The 22,637-nt window shown below is 58.8% G+C and overlaps 1 protein-coding gene across 1 annotated transcript; it reads left to right on the top strand.

The window, feature by feature from the left end:
* The first annotated feature begins 2,487 nt into the window (after positions 1 to 2,487).
* On the top strand, positions 2,488 to 19,325 carry SLC4A1 (solute carrier family 4 member 1 (Diego blood group)). The gene is made up of 20 exons (XM_054396523.1): positions 2,488 to 2,508; positions 5,628 to 5,700; positions 5,824 to 5,920; positions 9,053 to 9,126; positions 9,338 to 9,515; positions 9,622 to 9,757; positions 10,021 to 10,162; positions 10,922 to 10,988; positions 11,600 to 11,784; positions 12,438 to 12,648; positions 12,732 to 12,935; positions 13,131 to 13,279; positions 13,804 to 13,998; positions 14,992 to 15,159; positions 15,393 to 15,482; positions 15,601 to 15,767; positions 15,893 to 16,146; positions 16,234 to 16,403; positions 16,644 to 16,817; positions 17,399 to 19,325. Exons 2-20 carry the CDS (start codon positions 5,683 to 5,685, stop codon positions 17,477 to 17,479), a joined length of 2,760 nt encoding a protein of 919 aa, XP_054252498.1. The 5' UTR covers positions 2,488 to 2,508; positions 5,628 to 5,682; the 3' UTR covers positions 17,480 to 19,325.
* The last annotated feature ends 3,312 nt before the right edge of the window (positions 19,326 to 22,637 follow it).

The raw sequence follows: 22,637 nt of genomic DNA, 5'->3' as shown, positions 1-22,637 counted from the left end.
GGGGGTGAAGCTGGAGGGGCAGCGATCCCGGGGGGGGCCACTCCTCCCTGCAGGGTCCAGCCCCTTGCCATGACGTGCCACTGGGGGGGACCCCCATGGGCAAGGGGTGGGGGTGACCGTGGGAAGCCCCCGGGATACGTGGGGGGCCCTTCACCCCTTCCCGGGTTGAGCTTGGCTGTCCTGGCTCCCCATCCTGGCTGCTTGGTTTGTGGGGGATGCTGAGCATCACCCTTCCTTTGGGGTCTGTGGAGTGCGTGCCACCCCCCCGAAACAAGGGGGGCGGATGGGTGTGAACCCCTCGTGGGAGGCAGCAACGCTCCCAGCACCCCACTTTGGCATCCTGCCCGTGTTTCCCCATTAATGGGACAGGAAGATTGAAGGGGGGGGTGAATACCATGGGCACCCATGTGTGCCCCCCTCCCCCCAGATAAATCAGAGTCACCCTCAACAGAGAGCCAGCACCCCCCCGCAAACATGACCCACGGGGGCATGTCCCCCGTCTCTGTGCCTCCCCGGGGTGCCCCACGCCCTCCTCTGCCACTGCAAAGTGGTCCCAGCCAGCAGCACCCAGTCGGGGGGCAACAGGACATTCGGGGGGGGATGCGCCCCAAAATCCCTAGGGCTGTTTCAGGGAGGGGAGCCCTTGGCAGCGCCCAGATAACGCAGGGGGGGGCTGTTATCAGAGCACCCAGCCCGCAGCTATCGCACCTCCTGCCACCGTGCTGGGTGCCCGCGGGTCCCCAGCCCCGGGGCCAGGCTGGCAACCTTTGGCTCCCTCAGCACGGAGGGTCCCCCTAGAATGGAAGGGGGGTGGGGGGCACCACCATCCTGACCCCATGGCTGTGGCACGAGGGATGTGGGGACCTCCCCGTGGGTGTCCCCAAGCAGTGGGGTGGCTGTGGGGTGGCTGGGGGTGCTCCTGAGTGCATGTGCAAGGGTTGCCCACCTCACCCCTGTCCCTGTCCTTGGGGCTGGGGGCCAGGAGCCCCTTAGGGAGGTTGTGCACACACCAGCGTGCATGTGTGCCTATGTGTACACGTGTGTGTGTGCACGGGAGTGCAAATCCGTGCACACCTGAGCCTGCATGCACCACAGAGGCACAGGTGCGTGCACATGGGTTCAGGTCACACCTGGATGTCCACACATGTGGGCACACAGCTGTGTACTCACACACACATACACACACACACACACAGAGGTGAACACAGGCAGGTGCACACAGATGTGCACACACAGATGTGTACACATGCACACACATGTGTTCACATGCACACAGAGGCATACAGATGTTCACAAATGTGCACATGCACACAGATGTGTGCACACAAGCACATTCACACACATGTTCTTACACACACACACAGATACACAAGCATGTGTGCACACAGTCACACACATGTTCCCACAAACATGTTCTTACACATGGGGCACACACACATGTTCACATATGCACATTCTCACACATGCACACACACACATGTGTTCACAAACTTCACACACGCATGTTCTCACACACTGGTTCACACAATCATGTTCTCACACACGTGCACACAAATGTTCTCACACACACGTGGACACATTCACACAAACATGTCCTCACACAATCATTTTCTCACATTCACACAAACATGTCCTCACACAATCATTTTCTCACACACACGTGCACACACACATTCACACACACATTCACACAAACATGTCCTCACACAATCATTTTCTCACACAATCATGTTCTCACACACACGAGCACACACACATTCACGCAATCGTGTTCTCACACACCCATGCACACACACACGTGTGCACACACACACTCTCACACACACGTGCACTCTCACATGTATTCACACACTCCACTGCCCCTCACCCTGCACCAAATCAGTCATACCCACCCCACCACTTCTCCCCAGGACACCCCCCTTGATCCCAGGGTGGGGGGCATGGACAACCCTCTCCATTTCCCTCCCCCCCCACCTCACACCTCCTCCCCCATGGGAACCTCCTCAGGAACCCCCTCCTTTTTTATTTTTTTTTTTTTTAATTCTAAGAAAATTCAAAAAAAAGGAAAACCCCAACTCGTGGGGAAGGGGGGAGACAGCCGGAGGGATTCCGGGGATTCCCCACAGGGAAACCCGGAGCCTCGTAAACAAGATCTTGCGGGGGGACACACACACACACGACACCGGGAGCAGGGCACGGCCAAGCAGGGGCAAAGCGAGCGGCTGGGGAGGTCCATAGGGTGCGGGCGGGCAGCGCGCAGGGCGCAACCTCGACGCCGCAAGATGTTGCTCCCCGATAACCTTGTTTACGGGGGGCCCGGGGCGGGGGGGGGACACGACGGGGACCGGGACCGGGTGAGCCTAAGGGGGGGGCAGATTAGGGAAGTGAGCGTGACTCAGGGCATTTGGGAGCGTTCCCCCGCCCCGCGCGGCTCTTTCCCCGTGGGCAGCAGTAGGCGCATCCCGGGCCGGCGGCGAGGGCAGGGGCGTCCTGGAGCCCACCTCGGGGGTAGGTGTGGGGTCATGGGGTGGTGACACCTTAGGGTGTCCCTAGGTGCTGGAAGTAGGGGGGCAGAGGGGGCGGGCGGGGCGTTAAGGAGTTGGAGGAGCACCCTGGGGTGCCCCTGGGGTGGGGGCTGTGGCGTGTGCTGCAGTGGGGGGGTGCCTGGGACCAGGGGGTGTGGGGTCTGTACTGAGCCATGGTGGCACCTGCTGCTTGAAGCTGAGCCGTGGTGCATGGCTTTTGTGGGCTGTATGGGCTCCCTGCTGTGGCATGATGGGCACCTGCTGCATGGTGATCCCGGCCGTGCTGCGTGGATGTTATGGGAGCTATGGACTCCATGCTGTGCCAGGCTGGTAGCCACTGTAAGAGAGAGCCCAGCTGTGCCGTGTGGATGGCATGGGATCGGTGGGCTCCATACTGAGCCCTGTTGGGTACCTGCTGTAAGAAGGATTCCAGCCATGCTTCACGGATGGTGTGGGAGGTGTGGGTTCCATACTGAGCCATGCTGGGCACATGCTGTGGGAGAGATCCCAGACATACTTCATGGATGGCTTTGGATGTATGGGCTCCATACTGAGCCACGTTGAGCACCTGCTGGGTGAGAGATCTCATCCATGCATCATGGATGTCAAGGGATGTCTGGGCTCCATACTGAGTTCCTGCTGTGGCAGGGAAGTCCTGCACCAAGCCACTCTGTGTGGATGGCATGGAATGTATGGACCCCATGCTGAAAGTGTGTGATATGTGCTTTGGGACCTACAGGCTCTGCACTGAGCCAGGCTGGATGCATCACACAGGAGGTGTGGGTCCAGTCCTGAGTCGTGCTAGCCACACAGAGTGGAAGGTGTGGGCTCCATGCTGAGCACATTGGCTGTATGTTGTAAAAGATACGGACTCGATACTGCATTCATAGAGTATACAATGCAGGAGATATGGGCTCTACACCATACCCATGATGTGAGAGCTATGGACTCTATGCTGTGCCCAAGGGGTGCATGGCACAGGAGCTATGGGCTCTATACTGTGACCAAGTGGTGCATGGCACAGGAGCTATGGGCTCTATACTGTGCCCAAGGGGTGCATGGCACAGGAGCTATGGGCTCTATACTGTGACCAAGTGGTGCATGGCACAGTAGCTATGAGTTCTATACTGTGCCCAAGTGGTGCATGGCACAGGAGCTATGGGCTCTATACTGTGCCCAAGGGGTGCATGGCACAGGAGCTATGGGCTCTATACTGTGACCAAGTGGTGCATGGCACAGTAGCTATGAGTTCTATACTGTGCCCAAGGGGTGCATGGCACAGGAGCTATGAGCTCTATGCTGTGCCCAAGGGGTGCATGGCACAGGAGCTATGGGCTCTATACTGTGCCCAAGGGGTGCATGGCACAGGAGCTATGAGCTCTATACTGTGCCCAAGGGGTGCATGGCACAGGAGCTATGGGCTCCGCACCGCACACACCCTGCAGAACCTGTGGGGTTTCTACTGTGCAGGGTGGCACAGGGATGAACTCGGGTGACCGGGGCGCAGGGTGCCCGGTGTTCCGCGGGTTCCGCAGCCCCTTACCGTGGCCTAGGGGCTCTGCCGCTTCCCGGGGCAGGGCAGGGGGCAGCGGCGGGGAGCGGTGTGAGGGCCCGCAGCTCTGCCCGTTATCAGTGGGGCGCAGCCCGACGCACCGGGCTGATGCAAGAGCCGCTGGCGGGGCTGGAGGGGGGGCCCAGGTCGGGCCGTCTTAGGGGGGGGCAGGCGGGGCAGGAAGGAGGAGGCCGGTCCGGAGCCGGCCCCGGTTCCCGTGGCCCCGATTCCCTTGGCCCCGCCGCGGCTCCCGCGCCCCGACGGGGATCGCAGCCGGGAACCCCTCGCCCTGGCTCCCTCTGTCCCCGGCCGGGAGCGAGGTCCTGCATCACCCCGGTGAGATCTGGGGGGGCTGGTCCCCCCTAAAACCACCCCCCCCATGCCCCGACATTTCAGTCCCCCATTTCATGACCCCCTCCCCCGTGTGGGGTCCCTGTCATGGGGTGTTGGGGGGCACCTGGGGTCCCCGTCACCCTAATCTGGGGGGTTCCCATGGCGGGGGGGGCGCGGAAGCGAGTTGGGGTTTGGGAGGTCCCAGGGAAGGTCAACCTTCTGCCTGAGGCTCCGGCCTGAGGGACAACGGGGGGCCATAGGGTGTCACAGGGGGTGATGGGGGTGATGTGGGGGGGGGGGTCACGATGTCTCGGCCCCCCCCCCCCGGGGGGGGAGGAGTGCGAGAGCAGGGCGCCCCCTGGCGGTTTTCCCCCGGCACAGCCCCGGGGCAGCTGCTGGGCAGTACAGCCCGGGGATGGGGGGGCACAGAGGGGTGCAAGGGGAGGGGGGAGGGAGGAGCGGCAGCTGTAGGTACAAGCTGCACCTTCCCACCTCCACACAACCACCTGCCGCCTGGGGGAGGTGGCGAGGATTCAGGTGTTGTGTTGAAGTGGGGGGAAGTAGGGGACCCCCTCAGCTGCCGTGTTGCAGGATGCTTGTGTCGCCCTGTTTTGGGGTGTTCCCATGAGCTTAGCAGTTCCCCAATGTCCCCTTCCTCACCCCGGTGCTCTGCCAGGGGTCAAGGGGGCTTGGGAAGGGAAGGTGTGGGTGATGTAGTGTGGGACCCCAGCCCTCATGTGTGGGTCATCATCTATGGGTGTGTATGGGACCCCATCCACATGTGAGGGGTCGTGTGGAATCCCAGCCCCTAGCCTGTAAGACCTGACCCTCGGGTGTGTCCATGCAGACCTGACCCCTGGGTGTGGGTCCGTACAGACCTGACCCCTGGACATGGGTCCATGTGCACTTGAACTCTGGCAGGGGTGGGATGCCACGTCCCTGGTGGGAAGCTGCCGGGGCTCTGCCTTCTCTTGACGTCGGTCCCCACCCGGTTGGCAGCAGGGCAGGGCAGGGCACCATTCCCCAGGGGACCCCCCCGACCCACGGGAAGCGGGTTACAAGGGTTGGGACTGCGGGAACTGCCCGGTGTGTCCGGCCCCAGCCCATCCCGGGGGACAAGCCCAAGTCCCGGAGGGGCACCGAGCACTGCCCCCGCCTCTCCTAATCTATTTTCTCTCCCTTTCCCCCCGCCCCCCCCGCCCGCCCCGACGCCGCAGAGCCCGGGTGATGGTGTCGCCGGGCTGAGTGCGGGGACACAGCAAGGCCAGGGCCATGGAGGGGCACGGCCAGGTAGGGAGCCCCGGCCCCCAGCCCCGGCTCTCCGCTGAGCCCCGGCCGGCTCCCGCCTCAGTGCAGCCCCGGCCAGGCGCTGGGGGTGCTGGGCCCTGCTCAGCACCTGCTCTCTGTCCGCAGGAGGCCTACGAGGAGGGGATGAGAAGGAGCCTCGACCCTGAGGGATACGAAGACCACGGCATAAAAGGATCCCACCTGTCTTTGGGGGAGATGAGCAGTGAGTGACACCCGTGGCTGCTGGGGGCATGGGTGCTGCATGGGGAATGGCACTGCATGGACATCAGTGTCATCTAGGAAATGGCACTGCATGGTCATTAGAGTCACCTGGGTGATGGCATTGCATGGGCACCAGTGTCATACAGATGATGGCATTGCATGGGCATTAGTGTCATACAGGTGACAGCATTGCATGGGTGACAGCATGGCATGGGTGATGGTACTGCATGGGCAATGGAACCACATGGGTGGTGGCACTCCATAGGTGATGGCACAATACAGCATTGCAGAGGAACCAGTGATTCAAGGTTGCATGTTGCATGGACACCAGCGTTTTGTGGGTGCCCAGCTGTGTATGGGTACAAGCATGGCACAGGCATGCCGCATGGGCACCAGCATTGCATGGGCACCAGCATGGCATGAGTACCAGTGTTCTATAGGTGCAAGCATTGCAGAAGCATCAGTGTTGCATTGGTACCAGCATTGCATGGGTGTCCGTGTTGCTTTGGCATGAAGTTGCATGGGTGTTAGCACGGCACAGATGTGTTGCATGGGCACCAGCACTGCACAGACATGTTGCATGACTGGCAGGGTTTTATGGGCACCAGTACTGCGTGGGTGCCAGCATTGCACAGATGTGTTCACGGGTGCAAGAATTGCATGGGCACCAGCATTGCATGGGTGCTGGCATCACATAGGTGCCAGCATGGCACAGGCATGTTGCATGGGTGCCAGCACTGTGCAGGCAGGGGGGCTTACTCAGAGCCCAGCAGGTCAGACAGGGACACAGAACCCCTGGGATCCCATTCCTCACAGGCAGTGACACCCTTTGTCCAAGCCCCAGAGCCAGTGAGGTGCCACGTCAAGTGCCAGGGCTGTGGGTGCCCGAGATGGGGCCTAGCTTGGCGACGTGCAAGGTCCCTAAGACCACAACCAAGAGCCCCTGGGGAGGGAGGTGAGGGGAGTTTGGGGGAGCCTGTGTGCCCCAGAGCATCCCTTTGCCCAAAGCTGTGTTGATTCCTTGCTGCCACCTCAAGGGGGTGCTTGGGCCATGCCAACTCCTGGCACCCAGCCCCTCGGGTCCCTGTTTGGGTTGACACAGGTCGGGGGTAACGCTGCCACCTGTTCTGCGCAGGGGCTGGCACTGGCACCGGGTCCCCCTTACACGCATGGAGGGCCAGAGCCGAGCAGCTGACGCCCCTGCGGTGAGTCCCCCAAAATGGGGAGGGGGCCGGATGCTGCCCCACCTGCCCAGCTGGCATCAGCAAAGGGAGGCTGTTGGCACCCATGGGGTGCCCAGCACTGAACCCCGTCCCGGCGGTGTGTGTTTTGCAGGCAGTATCTGCCCAGCCGCCGGGGATGCTATGACCTGGATGGGAGGAAGCGTACGGCAGGGCCCCCCCCGGGACGGGTGAGCCACCGTGGTGGAGGGCAACGTGAGTGACCATGGGGGCACCGGGGGACAGACCCCAGCCCTAGCATCACCCCTAACCCCAGCCCTCCGTTGCTGGGGCTTTGCCATCCCTGTCCCTGTCCTTTGCGAGGTGCCCATCACCCAAGTGTCAAGTCACGCTGTGGTCTGACCATCACCCAGGTGCAAGGATACACCCCGAGGTGCCCATCACTCAGGTGCCACAGCATGCCATGAGGTGCCCATCACCCAGGTGCCAGGGCACACTGTGGTCTGACCGTCACCCAGGTGCCAGGCCACACCGTGAGGTGTCCATCACCCAGGCGCCAGGGCACACTGTGGTCTGACCGTCACCCAGGTGCCAGGCCACGCCATGAGGTGTCCATCACCCAGGCGTCAGGGCACGCCCCGAGGTGACCGCTGCCGCTTGCCCGTAATCGCCTACTGATTGAGGATAAATAAAGGCTTTGTTTGGGGTGAAGACAAGAACCACTTGGGGCCGAACGCCGGCTGGCGCTGGGCGGCTCGGTGGTGGCAGCAGCGGGACAGGAGGAGGACAGGCACGTGTCTGTGTGCCACTGCCAACCCTCTTGGGGACACCAGGGCTGGGGACGTGCCTTGTCCCTGCTTGTGTGGGCACAGCATCCTCCGGCTGACAGAGCGGGGTGCGGTTCCTCTTGCGGCATCACCCCAGTGGGTGGCCTGGCTGGTGGCAGCAAGGGGACTGTGGTAGTCCCCAGTAGGGGACAAGGGGGAAAGGGTGAGGGTGTCCCCAGCCCTGGGGTGGCCGCGGGCAGAGTCGTGCTGGTGTTTACTGTCAGCAAAGGCAAAGTGCCTCGGGATTTACGGTGCACACAGGGCGGCTGCGGGGCGTGGGGCTCGGCGCTGCTTTATAGGCACGGAGCCCGTGGGGGGCGCAGGGGGGGGCCGCAGGTAGGCAGGGGACAAGGACAGCGACGCCTTGAGCTCCTGAGGGCTGGCTGGCTGGGGATGTGCTGTCCCCATTCCAGTCCAAGGGGCAGGGCTGGGCACAGGGGTCAAGGCTGTGCTGGTGGCATGGTGGTGGGGCAGAGCTTGGCCATGAGCCCTGCCTTCACCCTGGTCCCGGTGGTGTCTCCAGGCTGTCACCCAGGAGCCAGGCTGTGGGGATGTGAGGGGCTGGAGGTGGGCACCGGCAGGGCAGGGGTTGCTGGAGGGGTGAATCCAGCATATCCCAAATGGGATTAAGCATGGGAGGAATAGAGGTGGGGACACTTCCAGCAAACCCCAAGTGGGATTAAGGATGGGGGGAATAGAGGTGGGGACACATCCAGCAAACCCCAGCTGGGTCTGGGATGGGGCAGTGGGTGGGGAACACATCCCTACTGGGATGGAGGTGATGGAGCAAAGGGCACATCCGGGCAACTCCATCTGGGTGTGGGGTGAGGGTGGTGAAACAGGGGAGACATCAAGACAAAACCCAGCCTTGTCTGGGGTGGAGCTGATGGAGCAAAGGACACATCCGGGCAACTCCGTCTGGATCTGGGATGGAGCAGTGGGTGGGGGACACATCCAACAAATCCCATCTGGGTCTGGGGTGGGGGTAATGGAGCAGGGAACATATCCAGGCAACACAAGTTGGGTCTTGGGTGAGGATGAGGGGGGGTAGATTCCTCCAACAAAGCTTAGTGGGGTCTGGGTTGGGGCAGGGACCAGCTCACATGTTGGTGGCTCTGCTCACAGCTTCGTCGGTGACTGATGTGGACCTGGAGGCGGCAGGGAGCAGGAGGCCCCTGTCCCGACGGGAGACCCATGAGGTGGGTGCTGCCCCAGGGACCCCCATTCTCTCCCCATTGCCAGGGGCAGGTGCACTGTGGCCACCCATGGACCAACCTCACACCAAGCCCTAGGGACACTAGGGTATAGAGGGTGCTGGGCATGGGTGGCCACAGCTCTGGGGCTCCCGGGGGTCCCTGGCATGGCTGGGGGCACCCTGATCTCCCCCCCAAACCCCCACTCTGGCTGCAGGGCTACGTGGAGCTGCATGAGCTGGTCATGGACACCACGAAGGAGCTGTGCTGGATGGAGGCTAGCCACTGGCTCAAGCTGGAAGAGGACTTCAAGGAAGCAGGACACTGGAGCCAGCCCCATCTCTCCTTCCTGACCTACCGCAGCCTCCTGGAGATCCATCGGGCTTTGGCCAAAGGTGGGGACAATGTCTGGAGCTAGGATGGTGGTGGGGACATCGTCTGGAGCTAGGATGGTGATGGAGGCCACACAGGGGCCAGAGGGTGATAGAGCTGTCCCCTCAGGTGCTGTGCTCCTCGATGTGGCAGCCACCTCGCTGGCGGCCGTCGCTCACGTCCTCATTGACCAGATGATCTATGAGGGGCAGATCAAACCGCAGGACCGGGACGACATCCTGAGGACGCTGCTGCTGCAGCACAAGTATGACCAGGGCTGGTGATCCCCCTGGGGGTGGGAATCCCAGCGTCTGGGCTGGATCTGATCCCAATGGGTCCCGCTGGAGCCTGGCACAGGGCAGCAAAGCCCCTCCTTGGTTTGGCTTTGCCTCCCAGCCCAGTTTGTGGGTCTCCACTCACCTCATGGGCCGTCTTACGGAGTTTTGGGGGGGGTCAGAAGGGCTGACCTGTCTGACATGGTGTCGTCGTCGTTCCCCCTTCCCCTCCCGCCCTCCCGCACTGTTCTAGACACCCCAATGAGGCTGAGTCAGTGAGGACCCTGCCACCAGCACAGCTGCAGCGTTCCGGTACCGGCCGGGCAGAGACGGAGCAGCCTCTGCTGCGGGAGCAGCAGCCCCTGGAGATGCGCAGGCTGGCGGGGACCGAGCAGGTGAGCGGCGATGGGGGCCAGCGGGGGGCACCGGGGAGCGCTGGAGGGCAGCTGAGGGAGATGCACAGGAGGTGCACACGAACGCTGGTGTGAGCATGCACACTGCTGTGGGAATGCACACCTTGGCATGCACACCAGATGGCTGCACACCAAACGGGGTGAAGGGACCCCCACAGGGACCCCCTCGTTGTGCGTGCAGAGGTGGTAGAAAGGGAGTCAGGCTCGCAAGGGACAAAAGGGGACATACAGGTGATGGCAGGGGACAGAGGGAGACATACAGAAGATAAAGAGAGACATACAGGAGATAAAGGGAGACACAGGGAATGAAGGGGGATATGCAGGGGAGAGAGTGGTACATGAAGGGGATGGCAGGAGTGGGTGTAGGGGACGGAGTGGGTGACATGGGACAGACAGGGACATGTAGGGGATGGAGTAGGGCATGCTGGGAATGATGGGAACACGCAGGGTACAGAGGAATACGTGGAGGGGATGGAGTGGAACATGCAGAGGATGAAGGAGGAGACACAAGGGACATGCAGGGGACAGAGGGGGACATACAGGGGATAGAAGGAGATATGCAGGTGACAGAGTGAGTGACACATGACAGACAGAGACATGCAGGAGTTGACAGAGACATGCAAGGGACAGACGGGGAGATGCTGGGGATGGAGGAGGACACACAGGGGACAGAGGGGGGCGTGCAGGGGACAGCCACCAAGGCTAGCTGGCTGATTCCTGCCATTCGTCTGCCTGCAACAGGGGACCAGCAAACCCCAGCTGCCTGAGAAGATCCCCGAGGATGCTGAGGCCACGCTGGTCCTCGTGGGTGAGTGGTCAGCAGCGGGGGTGGGTGCAGTGTCAGGGCGGTGGGTGGGGGGTCAGGGTGGGGGGTCAGAGTGGTGGGTGCAGGGCTGGGCTGTGCAGGGGGAGCTTTGGTGCCACCAGCTGCTGCCTGTTCGCTCACTTGCTGCATTTCTTGCACCTTTTTTTGATTGCCCCTGTCCCCAGCTCTCGCTGCCGCCTGCTGCTGCTCAGTGCTGCTCAGTGCTGCCCTGTCCCCATGTCCCTTGTCCTCATGCCCTGTTCTTCCACTCCCTTGTGTCCCCATGCCCTCATGTTTCTATGTGCCCTCTCCCCCCATATCCCCACGCCCTGACGTCGTTGTGCTCCCATACCTGCCTGTCCCTGTGTGCTCATGTCCCTGTACCCTCCATGTCCACATGTCCCCGTGCCTGTGCCCTCATTTCTCTGTGTCCTTTGTGCCCTATTCCCTTTGTCCCCCCATGTCTTCATGCCTTTGTGTCACCTTGTCCCCATATCCTGATGTCCCCATGTTTCTATGTCCCCATGTGCTCCTGTGTCCCCATGTCCCTGTGCATGACCCCCCCATGACTCCCATCCCATCCCATCCCATCCCATCCCATCCTCCCCCCCCAGGCTGTGCAGCCTTCCTGGAGCAGCCAACGTTGGCCTTTGTGCGCCTGAAGGATGCTGTGACACTGGACGGGGTCCTGGACGTGCCCCTGCCTGTGCGCTTCCTCTTCGTGGTGCTGGGCCCTGACAGTCCCCACATCAGCTACCACGAGATCGGCCGTGCCGTGGCCACCATGATGTCTGAGAGGGTATGGCTGCCATTGTCACTGGCACTGCCACCACCACCGGCACTGCCACTGTCACCAGTTCTGCCACCAGCACTGCTATCTGGGGTGCCAGCCCCCCTGGGCACTCCGAATACTCCAGCCCTCGGGCTGCACCCTCTGATAGGGCTCGTCCACCTGTGCCACATTCCTCTTTGTGCCCTCATCCTCATGTCCCCTTGTCCCCATGCACCAGTGTCCTCATCCCTCTGGGTCTCCAAGTCCCTGTGAACCACTGTCCCCACGTCCATATGCACCCCTGTCCCTATGTCCCTATGCACCCCTTGACCCCACACTTCTGTGTCCTTGTGGCCTCATGCTCCCATGTCCCCACATGCCCATGCCCCTGAGGTCAAATGTCCTCTTGTCCCTATGTAGCCAAGCAGCCATGTCCCCATGCTCCTGTGTCCTATATCCTCATACCCATCCTGATCCCCATGTCCCCATGCACCTGTGGCTCCATGTCCCCACACTCCTGTAGTCTCGCTGTCCCAAAGCTCCTGTGGTCCCATGCCCACCCTTACGCCCCAAGCCCTCCTGCCCCCGCCATGCCCCATCCCCACGGTGATGCTCGGAGGCTAGGCTGGTGCCCATTCAAGGGCAACGGCTGAGCTCCTGCCCCCGGGCCCCCCCTGCAGGTCTTCCGCCGGGACGCCTACCTGGCCGACAGCCGCCGGGACTTGCTGCGGGGGGTCGAAGACTTCCTGGAAGCCAGCATCGTCCTGCCACCCACCGAGACCCCCAACGAGCAGCTCCTCCGCGGGCTGGTGCCGCTGCAGCAGGAGCTGCTCCGCCGCCGCTACCAGCCCCAGGAGAAAGCTGTGGGCGAAGCCTTCCTGAAAGACCTGGGTACGGTGGGGACCCCCTGGTGGCTGGAGGGATTCTCCTCTTGCATGCAAGGTCCCACCGTGGTCCCCTGATTGTATCCCCAGGGCTCGAGGAGCCGGCGGTAGAGGACGACGACCCCCTGCGCAGGACGGGGAGGCCTTTCGGGGGGCTGGTGAGGGACATCCGCCGCCGGTACCCCAAATACCTCAGCGACATCAAGGATGCCCTCAGCCCCCAGTGCCTGGCCGCCGTCATCTTCATCTACTTCGCGGCGCTGTCCCCTGCTGTCACCTTTGGAGGCTTGCTGAGTAAGGGAGGGGACAACCTGGGGGCGCTCTATAGTGCAGGGCTGGGGGATCAAGGTGCCACCACCTGCAGCACCACCCCCTGAGGGTGCTCCTAGGAGGTCATTGCACCCCCCCTAATCCTGGTGCTGAGGAGTGTGGGATGGACACAGGGCGCTGTGCCTGACCCCAGCACCCACCGGCTCCGCTCCCCTCCAGGTGAGAAGACCAAGGGCATGATGGGGGTGTCGGAGCTGCTCGTCTCCACCTGCGTGCAGTGCGTCCTCTTCAGCCTCCTCAGCGCCCAGCCCCTGCTCGTGGTTGGCTTCTCAGGGCCCCTCCTTGTCTTTGAGGAAGCCTTCTACTCGGTAGGTGCCACCCTGTGCTCCTGGGTCCCCAGGGTGGGTTCCTGGTGTCCCCATCAGCCCTGGCAGAGGAACAGGGTTTTGGGTGACAGCCCATGAGGGATGCCATGTGGGTGATGCTGCATGGGTGACATCGTGCAGGTGGAGCTGTCAGAGTGACGGCACAGGTGAGACAGCACATGAGGGATGGCACTGTTGGGGTGGCACATGGGTGATGCCATGTGGGGGATGGCATGTGGGTAATATCATGTAGGTAGAGCCATCTGGATGATGGCACAGGGGTGATGTGAGGTTCAGGACACCACATGGGTGACACCACACTGGCAATGCCAGGCAGGTGATGCCATTAGGGTGCTGCCAGTTGAGTGATCCCACAGGGTCCTGCCACCCCAGCATACCCCTTCCTCATCCTGGCACCCTTCAGCCCCCAGGCAGGAGGTGCAGGGCCACCATGGGACCCCAGGGTTCATCCCACCTGGGTGCCCATGCTGGGGAGGCTGATGGGGCTGTGTCCTCTGGCTCCCCAGTTCTGCAGTGCCAATGGCATGGAGTACATTGTGGGCCGGGTCTGGATTGGCTTCTGGTTGATCCTGCTGGTGCTGGTGGTGGTGGCCTGTGAGGGCAGCTTCCTGGTGCGCTACCTGTCCCGCTACACCCAGGAGATCTTCTCCTTCCTCATCTCCCTCATCTTCATCTTCGAGACCTTCTCCAAGCTCGTCACGGTGAGGGCCGCAGGAGGCCCACGGTGGGCAAGGGGGAGGCTGCAGGTTGTGGTCATCATCCAGGTTTCCATAGGAGTGGTGGGAGCTGGGTGAGGGATGCAGGGAAGGGATGGACTCTCCCAGGGTTTTCTTCCCCTTCCCAGGTGTTTCCCAGCTTCTGCTTCTCTCTGCAGGAGTTTTGGGGGCAGGCAGGTGAAGTTCAGGCAAAATGTCTCTCCTGGGCTACAGCAAACACAGTCCTTGCCCAGGAACTGAATCACAGAATCCCAGACCAGCTTGAGTTGGAAAGGACTCTTTAAAGGTCCCTGCAGTCAGCAGGGACATCCCCAACTGGAACAGGTTGCTCACAGCCCCAAACAATCTGACCTGGAATGGTTCCAGGGATGGGGACCCTCCCATCTCTCTGGACAACCTGGGGTAGGCTCTCACCACCCTCAGTGTCAAACATTTCTTCCTTCTCTCCAGCTTGAATCTTCCTCTTTTAGTTTAAACCGTCACCCCTTGTCCTGTCACCTGTCTGGAGGCCCCTGATTTCTTCCCCTATGTCCTGTCTCAGCTCCTTCCCAGCTGACCAGCAGCAATGGGATGGCATCAGCCCAGGCCCTGGGTGCCCACAGGGACAGCTCTGGGGCAGGAGAAATTAGAGGCAGGACACATGCCCCATCATACCTTGGACCCACTTCACACCAAGGTGCCCTCACACACCCCTCTAGGAGCTCAGCACAGCCCCAAACACCTTGGGTGACACAGGGTCAGCAGTGGGGCCACACTTGGCTGTCCCCATCATGCCACCCAGCCCCTGCTCCAGCCCCATTTCTGAAGATGCATGGAGAAAAGCAAACTTAAAGCTAACTGTGTGCCAAGCTCCTGGCCTCACTGCTCACCCTGGCACTCATCCTGCACCCATCACGATGGTGCCATGGGGCTCCCAGTGTGGCAGGAAGGGTGCAGGGGGATCCCATCCTTCCTGACCTCCTCCCCTTCCCTCCCCAGATCTTCAAGGACCACCCACTGCAGCGAATTTATGATGTGAGAGCCACGTACGAGCCCAAGGTGCCAGAGCCCAACACAGCTCTGCTGTCCCTTGTCCTCATGGCTGGAACCTTCTTCCTGGCCTTCTTCCTCCGCAAGTTCAAGAACAGTGCCTTCCTGCCTGGCAAGGTGAGGATGGGGGAGGTCACACTGGTGTCCCCCTCAACCCCACTGGACCCACTGGGGACAAAACTGGAGCTTGGTGGATGTGGTTTCCTGAGAGGGGCTGGCTGGGAACATGCAAACTCAGTGCACGCAAGAGGTCTTTCAGCAGCTCACTGATGGGTGGGGACACAGTGGGGAGGACTCCTTGGCTGGGTGGGGACACAGGAGGGTTTAACATGGTCATGGTGTCCCCACAGGTCCGGCGACTGATTGGGGACTTTGGAGTGCCCATCTCCATCCTCATCATGGCTCTGGTGGACTTCTTCATCCGAGACACCTACACGCAGGTCTGGGAGCAGTGGGAGGGCAGGGCAGGGCTGGGGGACGTGGCTGGACCCAACAAGGGTGTGCAGGGTTGGCTGCTTGCCCCTGTGCCCTCACTCCTCCATCTCTCCTCCCATCCAGAAACTGAGCGTCCCCAAAGGGCTGGAGGTCACCAACTCGTCTGCCCGGGGCTGGTTTATCAACCCCATGGGGCTGAACCAGGTCTTCCCCATCTGGATGATGTTTGCCTCTGTGGTGCCTGCCCTCCTGGTCTTCATCCTCATCTTCCTTGAGACACAGATCACCACGTGAGGACTTGGGGCAGGGGGGGGAGGAGAATACAGGGAGGGACAAGAAGGCTGCAGGGTGCCTGATGGGACAGGGATGGAAAGAGACCTCCCACCGCTGACTCTCCCTTCTCCATCCCCAACAGCCTCATTGTCAGCAAGCCAGAGAGGAAGCTGGTGAAGGGCACTGGCTTCCACCTGGACCTGCTGCTGATCGTGGCCATGGGGGGGCTGGCTGCTCTCTTTGGCATGCCCTGGCTCAGCGCCACCACCGTCCGCACCATCACCCACGCCAATGCCCTCACTGTCATGAGCAAGACCTCTGCTCCCGGCGACAAGCCTCAGATCTTGGAGGTCAAGGAGCAGCGCATCAGTGGCTTGCTGGTGGCAGTGCTCATCGGTGAGCTGGAGAGGTGCACCCCAGCCCTGCTCAGCGAGAGCTCTGTGCCCCCAGCACACCTCCCTGACCTCTCTTTCCCCCTGGCAGGTGTCTCCATCCTGATGGAGCCCATCCTGAAGTACATCCCCCTGGCCGTGCTCTTTGGCATCTTCCTCTACATGGGCGTCACCTCCCTCTTTGGCATCCAGCTCTTCGACCGCATCCTGCTCTTGCTGATGCCACCCAAGTACCACCCCAGCGAGCCCTACGTCACCAGGGTGAGTGAGCCCTGTGTCCCCGGCCTGCTGGCCACAATCTTGGTGGTGTCCTAGGCTGCAGCACTCAATGGTGCCTCCTGCACTTGCTTGGAGCTTCCCAAAGAGCCTCCTCCTTCAGTGCTGACTTTCACTGGGCTCCTTGGGCCTCTTGTCCTGCCCCTTTCTAGCACCCAGTGTCCTGAGAAGGGTGCCAGGTGCTGGAGTCATCACCCTGACCCCACTGGGCTCCTTGTCCTGCAGGTGAAGACTTGGCGGATGCACCTCTTCACCTTGATCCAGATCATAGTCCTCGTGCTGCTGTGGGTGGTGAAGTCCACCCCAGCCTCGCTAGCGCTGCCCTTCGTCCTCATCCTCACCGTGCCCCTGCGGCGCTTCCTGCTGCCCAAGATCTTCCAGGACATCGAGCTCAGATGTGTAAGTAGCCCTGGCACGGGCTGGGATCCACCACGGTGCTGTCCCCAGCCCTGTGCACATCTGCAGCCCTATCCACAACCCCAGCATCAGCCCCATCTGTATCCCTGTCCTTGTTCCCATCCCCAGTCATTGTCCTCACCCCTGTCCCTATTCCCATCACTGTCCTCATCCTCATCTCTGTCCCTATCCCCACCCTCATCCCTATCTGTGTCCCCATTGCTGTCCCCATCTTTGTTCTCATCGCCATCTATGTGCCTGTCCCCATTCCCATCCCTGTCTCTGCCTGTCCCCATCCTCATCCTTGTTCCTGCCTCATTCCTGCCCCTATTGCCATACCCATCCCTGCCCCCACCTCTGTTTCTGTCCCTGACCCTGTCCTCAATCCTGTCTCCATTGCTGGTCCCTCCCCACTCACTGCCTGTCCTCATCCTCATCTCCATCCCTGGCCTCATCCCTGGCCCCATTTCCAGCCCCATCACTGTCTCTGTCTCCATTCCCATCTTTGTCTCCACCATCCCCGTCCCTATCCTTGTCCCCACCCCTGTCCCCATCCCACCTCATGCCCTCTCTTGTCCCTCCAGCTGGATGCAGACGACGCTGTGGTGACCTTTGAGGAGGCAGAGGGCACAGATGTGTACAACGAGGTGCAGATGCCCAGCTAAGGGCTCACTGCCACCTGCCTGACCCCTGGATGCCCCCACACCCCCTGGCCCCCCACTTCCCCACCAGCTTATCACACCATTGCCACCATCCTGGGGCCACTGGGTGACAGGGGACAACTTGGATACATAGCCAAGAGCCCTGTCCCCACCTGCACACCCCACAAACAGAGCTTTTTATTTGTTTTTCTCCTTTCCCCCCCTTTTTTTTGTTAAATATTTTGTATGCTGTGGGCTCACCTGCCCTTTGCTACCTGCTGGGGCTGCCTGGGCTGTGGGGGGGGGTCTGGATGCCTGTGCCCTCTGTCACCATCCTGTCCCTAAAGCCATGCCAGGCTGTGACCAGGCACTGAGCTGCCCCAAGACCCAAGAGAGGAGGAAGGCAGGGAGGGGGTGACATGGAAGGGACAAAGATGCAACAGGATAAAGGGTCCCCCAGTTCTCCCCAGCCCTGCTGCCTCCCCCAGGGAGCCCTCCCCCTGCCCAGCCACTCTTCCCCAGACCAGGCAATGAGCACTGGGACAAATCCTTTTCCCCATCATTTTCTCCAGCACCTCCTGGGGTCAGGGTATAAATAGTCCAAGGAGGGAGGGGTTTATAGATTTGCTACAAAGAAAAAGCTAAACCACCCCCCCCAAAAAAAAAATTTATCTTGATGCTTCTGCAGGTAGGATTTGCTCAGAACCAAACAAAAATTCTCCCCCCCCACCAAAAGGCTGAAAAAGCATCTTGGAAAAGAAAAAAAAAATGAGGATAAAAGGAAAAAGAGGGGAAAAGGAAAAAAATAATTAGGAGAAATAGAAAAGGTGGAGGGAAAAAAAGAAAAAAAATGAGAGGAAAGAGAAAAATGGAGGGAAAAAAACATTTGAGAGAAAATAAAAGACATGGAAGGAAAATAGAAAACATTTGAGGAAAAACAGAAAAATAGGGAAATTTGAGGGAAAATAGGAAAAAAAGTGAAAAATTAGAGAAATTTGAGGGAAAATAGAAAAAAGAGGAAAAAAGAAATAAATAAGGAAAAATTATTTAAAAAAGAAAAAACTGAGGGGAAAAAAAGAAAAAATGGAGAAAAAAGAAAAAAATGGAGGAAAAAAGAAAAAATGGAGGTAAAAAGAAAAAAATGAGGAAAAATAGAAAAAACTGAGGAAAAAGGAGAAAAAATGGAAGAAAAAAGAGGAAAAATGGAGGAAAAATAGGAAAAAAGGAGGAAAAAAGAGGAAAATTGAGGAAAAAAAGAGGAATATTTGAGAAAAAAATAAAATTATGAGGAACAAAAGACCAGAATGAGGAAAAAAAAAAAAAGAAGAAGATCAAAATGAGGGAAAAAAAGCCAAAAAAATAGCATCTGCAAGGAGTGATTTGTATATTTGTAGTTTGTAATTTATTTTTTGAGGCTGACTGTGCCCCCAGCTCGGGGGGGGGGGGGGGGTGTTGTGTGTGTGTGTGTGTGTATATATGAGAGAGAAACTTATCTTATACAAAAAAAAAGGATTATTTTCTAGAGAAGTTGATTTTAAAGGGTCCGGGTCAGGGCCTAAACTCTATGGACCAGTCTGGCAGCATCATTTAACTGCTGAATTAGTTTTAGTCTCATTATTCTTTAATTCTTTTATTATTCTTTTCTTTTTCTTTTTCTTTTTCTTTTTTTTGGTAGCCCTTTCAGTTAAATCCTTGTAGTTCATCCTTGATTTTTTTTTTCCTCCCCCTCACTTTGCAGCCCACTTCCTGCCCCATTTCCATGGGGGAGCATCTCTCCTGCTCCTGCCAGGGATGATCCTACCCTGCTCAGACCCCAGGGTCAGTTCCAGCCACCCAATCAAGTTGCAAATTTGCTCCTTTTTTTTTTTTTTTTTTTTTTTTTGTCCAAATTGGACCCCAAAATGAGCAGAGTGGGGTGGGGAGGGTGGGAGTTAGTTTGGTTTTAGTTTAGTTTAGTTTAGTTTAGTTTAGCTTAGTTTAGTTTAGTTTAATTAATTATGTGTCCACAAGAAACAATGCTGTGAGCTTTGGGAGTTTTTATTCCCTTCCCCAGCCACCTCTGTATCAGGCTTTAATAAAGAAATTAATAAAATCAGAAGGAAGCTGGGGGAGTTTTTTTTTTTTTCTCTTTGGGCATTTTCTGAGACCTCACCTTCCTTCCCCTCAAGAAAAAAAACAAAACAACCAAGACCAGCAGCATCCTTTGGAGGTGTCTGTCCCAACCACCCTGGGATGCTCCCTGCATTCCAGCATCCTTGGGTGCTCGCTGCAACCATCCTGGGATGCTCCCCAGGGTCACTCTGGGATGCTCCAGCCATCCTAGGCTCCCCACTATGGCCATTGTAGGATAATCCCAATTGTCCTCCTGGGATGCTTCCCACAGCCATTCCTGGGATGCTCAGTGCAGCTGTACCAAGGTGTTTGTCATGGTGCCTCAAGATGCTCAGTGCATCCCAGCATCCTGAGATGCTCCCCAGGGTCATCCTGGGATGCTCAGTGTGGTCATACTGGGATGCTCCCCATGGTCATTCCAGGATGATTCCCATGGTCATCCTGGGATGCTCCGCATAGTCATTCCTGGGATGCTCACTGTGGTCATCCTGGGATGCTGCCCATAGTCACTCCTGGGATGCTCAGAGAAGATGTTTGCCATGTCATCCCGGGATACTCGCTGAATCCCAGCATCCTACAGTGCTCACTGCTGCCATCCCAGGATTCCTCCCACAGTCATCTGTGGATGCTCCTCACACCTGTCCTGAGGTGCTCCCCATGGTCATTCTCAGATGCTCCCTGTGGCCGTCCTGGGATGCTCCCAATGGTCCTCCTGGGATGCTCCCCATAGCCATACTAGGATGCTCCCTGCAGCCATTCTGGATTTTTTTCCTGCATCCGGGTATCCCAGGACACTCCCTGCAGCCATCCCAGGATGCTCAGCCTCTACTCACCCTCCCTGCACCCTAGGGTGCTGCCCTGTTGCTTCTGGCCACATCCCTGCCCAGGGATGCTGTTGTAACAGGCTGCAGATCAGGCCTCAGCTCCCCACCAAGCCCAGGCTGGCACTAATTTGACCCTGATTACCTCTAACCTCATTAACGAGAGCAACCCACAGGGCTGCTGCCCCCCGTGGAAACCACCCACCCATGGCTCCCACACTTGTGGGAAGGGCTGTGCCCATTTGCCCCCAGCCTTCCCATGGGGCAGACGCAGGGCTCAGCATCTCCTGGCTGTGGCTCCACAAGCTCTCCATGGAGCTGGAATAAATCCTGACACCACCTCCACCTTCTTCTGAGCCCTGCAGAGCTGCTAGCCCTCGTTTTCTGGAGATGGAGGTAGGTGGTTGGTGTTTTCCAGCCCAAAGCCTGGAGACCTGGCAGCTGCCCGTCCTTCTGCCCGCCTCACGTGGGCACGCCACGCTGGGTGCCATCAGGAGAGCTCCGCACGCAGCTGCCACCAGCCGGACCTGCTGCTGCCATCCTGCCTCTGAAAACCAGCAGTGGAGGAAGGCATCTGCCTGTAGCCTGTCCTCCTCGCTTCCCACCCAGGGAAGAGCTTTTGATTCCCTGGGAGACGTCAGCAAGGTCACTGCCACGGGATCCAGCCCTGTTTGGGGGGGGGGGGGGGGGGGGAGGTATTGGGTTAAGCTCTCCTTTGAGCTTGACTTAGCCCAGTGAAATGTGGCTGGGAGGTGGTTTGTGGTGGGGCCCTGCAGTGGTGGGTGGAGGCAGGGTGTGAAAGGCAAGGGGAAGAGAAATACAATAGCTAATGGTGGTGAAAAAGACTTTGCTAATGGGGAGGGGGGAACAGAGAGCTGGAGAGATGAGTCATGTGGTGGCATCACCCCTGGGGAAACCTGGGTGCTGGTGGGGTGTGGAGTGCAGGGTCATAGCATCACCCTTGGAAGAGAAGAGCTCAGATGCTGGTGGGGTGCAGGGAGTTATAGTATCACCTGTGTTAGAGAAGAGCCCTGCTGCTGCTAGTGGGGTGCAGGGAACCTGTAGGGTTCAGGGTACAGGGAGCTGGTAGGGTGCAGGGAACTGGGTCATGCCATGCCATGACCCCTGGAAAGGGTGGGTCATGCCATGCCATGACCCCTGGAAAGGGAGAGCTCTGGTGCCAGTGGGGTGCAGGGTGCCTGTAAGGTGTAGGGTTAGATCATAGCATCACCCTTGTAAGGGGAAAGCCTCAGTGCTGGTGGTGGGGTGCAGGGTGATGGTGGGGTGCAGGGAGCTGGCTCATGGCATAGTATCACCCCCTGGAAGGGGAGAGCCTGGGTGCTGGTGGGGTTCAAGGACTTGGGTCACACTGTGGCATCACCACTGCAAGGGAAGAACTGAGGTGCTGGTGGGGTACAGGGGGTCAGTGGGGTTACAGGATGCCCACAGCATCATGGGGTGCTCTGTGCCATCACAGGCTGCCCCCCCTGCCCATGCTGCCTGCTCCTCTGCCCACACAGGCAGAGCCACAGTGTGCCTGTAACAGCCCTTGCTCTCCTCGGGGTGCACAGTGAAGCATTTTCTGTCACCGTCTGTGCCCTCAAAAAGGAAAAATGCAAACACCACCACCCCCCCAAAAAAAAAAAAAAAAAAAACCAAAAAAACCCAACAAACAAACCCACAACAAAAAACACCAAAAAAACAAACCCAAAAAGCACCAACTGCATTTGCACCTCCTTACTGCACCTTTGTTTGCCAGAAAACACACAACTGCACAAATAACAGGGATTTAAAAACTCCCCTGTAAGAATCAAGCCATGGAGAGGCCAGAGGGTGAGAAAGGGAATATTTGGAAAGGGGTGGGGGGGAATAAGCATATTCGGGAAGCCCCCATTTCTGCCCCACCCACCACAGAGGTTGTGACCCAATTCCAACTCCAGGGCTCTGCTGTCCCCACTGGGTGGCAAAAGCCACACTCCCGGAGGGTGCCACCGAGGCATATTTGTGGGGCTTGGGGTTAAAAAAAAAAAAAAGACAAAGCTAAACCTTAAAAGTGTTGATTTTTCACGTGTCTGGCCTGACGGGCTCCAAATATTTTGTGTTTTGGGGATGTTGGGGTTTTGTTTTGTTTTTTCCCCCTTTTGTAATTTCCCCCCCCTCTTGCAAAACGTCGGTGACATTTCACCTAATTCAGCCCAGGAACAGCTCAGCCCAGGGATTTTTCCACCCAGAATAAAATAATAATAGTT

The sequence above is a fragment of the Indicator indicator genome, chromosome 37, assembly GCF_027791375.1.
Source record: "Indicator indicator isolate 239-I01 chromosome 37, UM_Iind_1.1, whole genome shotgun sequence".
Lineage (NCBI taxonomy): Eukaryota > Metazoa > Chordata > Aves > Piciformes > Indicatoridae > Indicator > Indicator indicator.
This window is presented reverse-complemented; position numbering and strand designations above follow the sequence as displayed.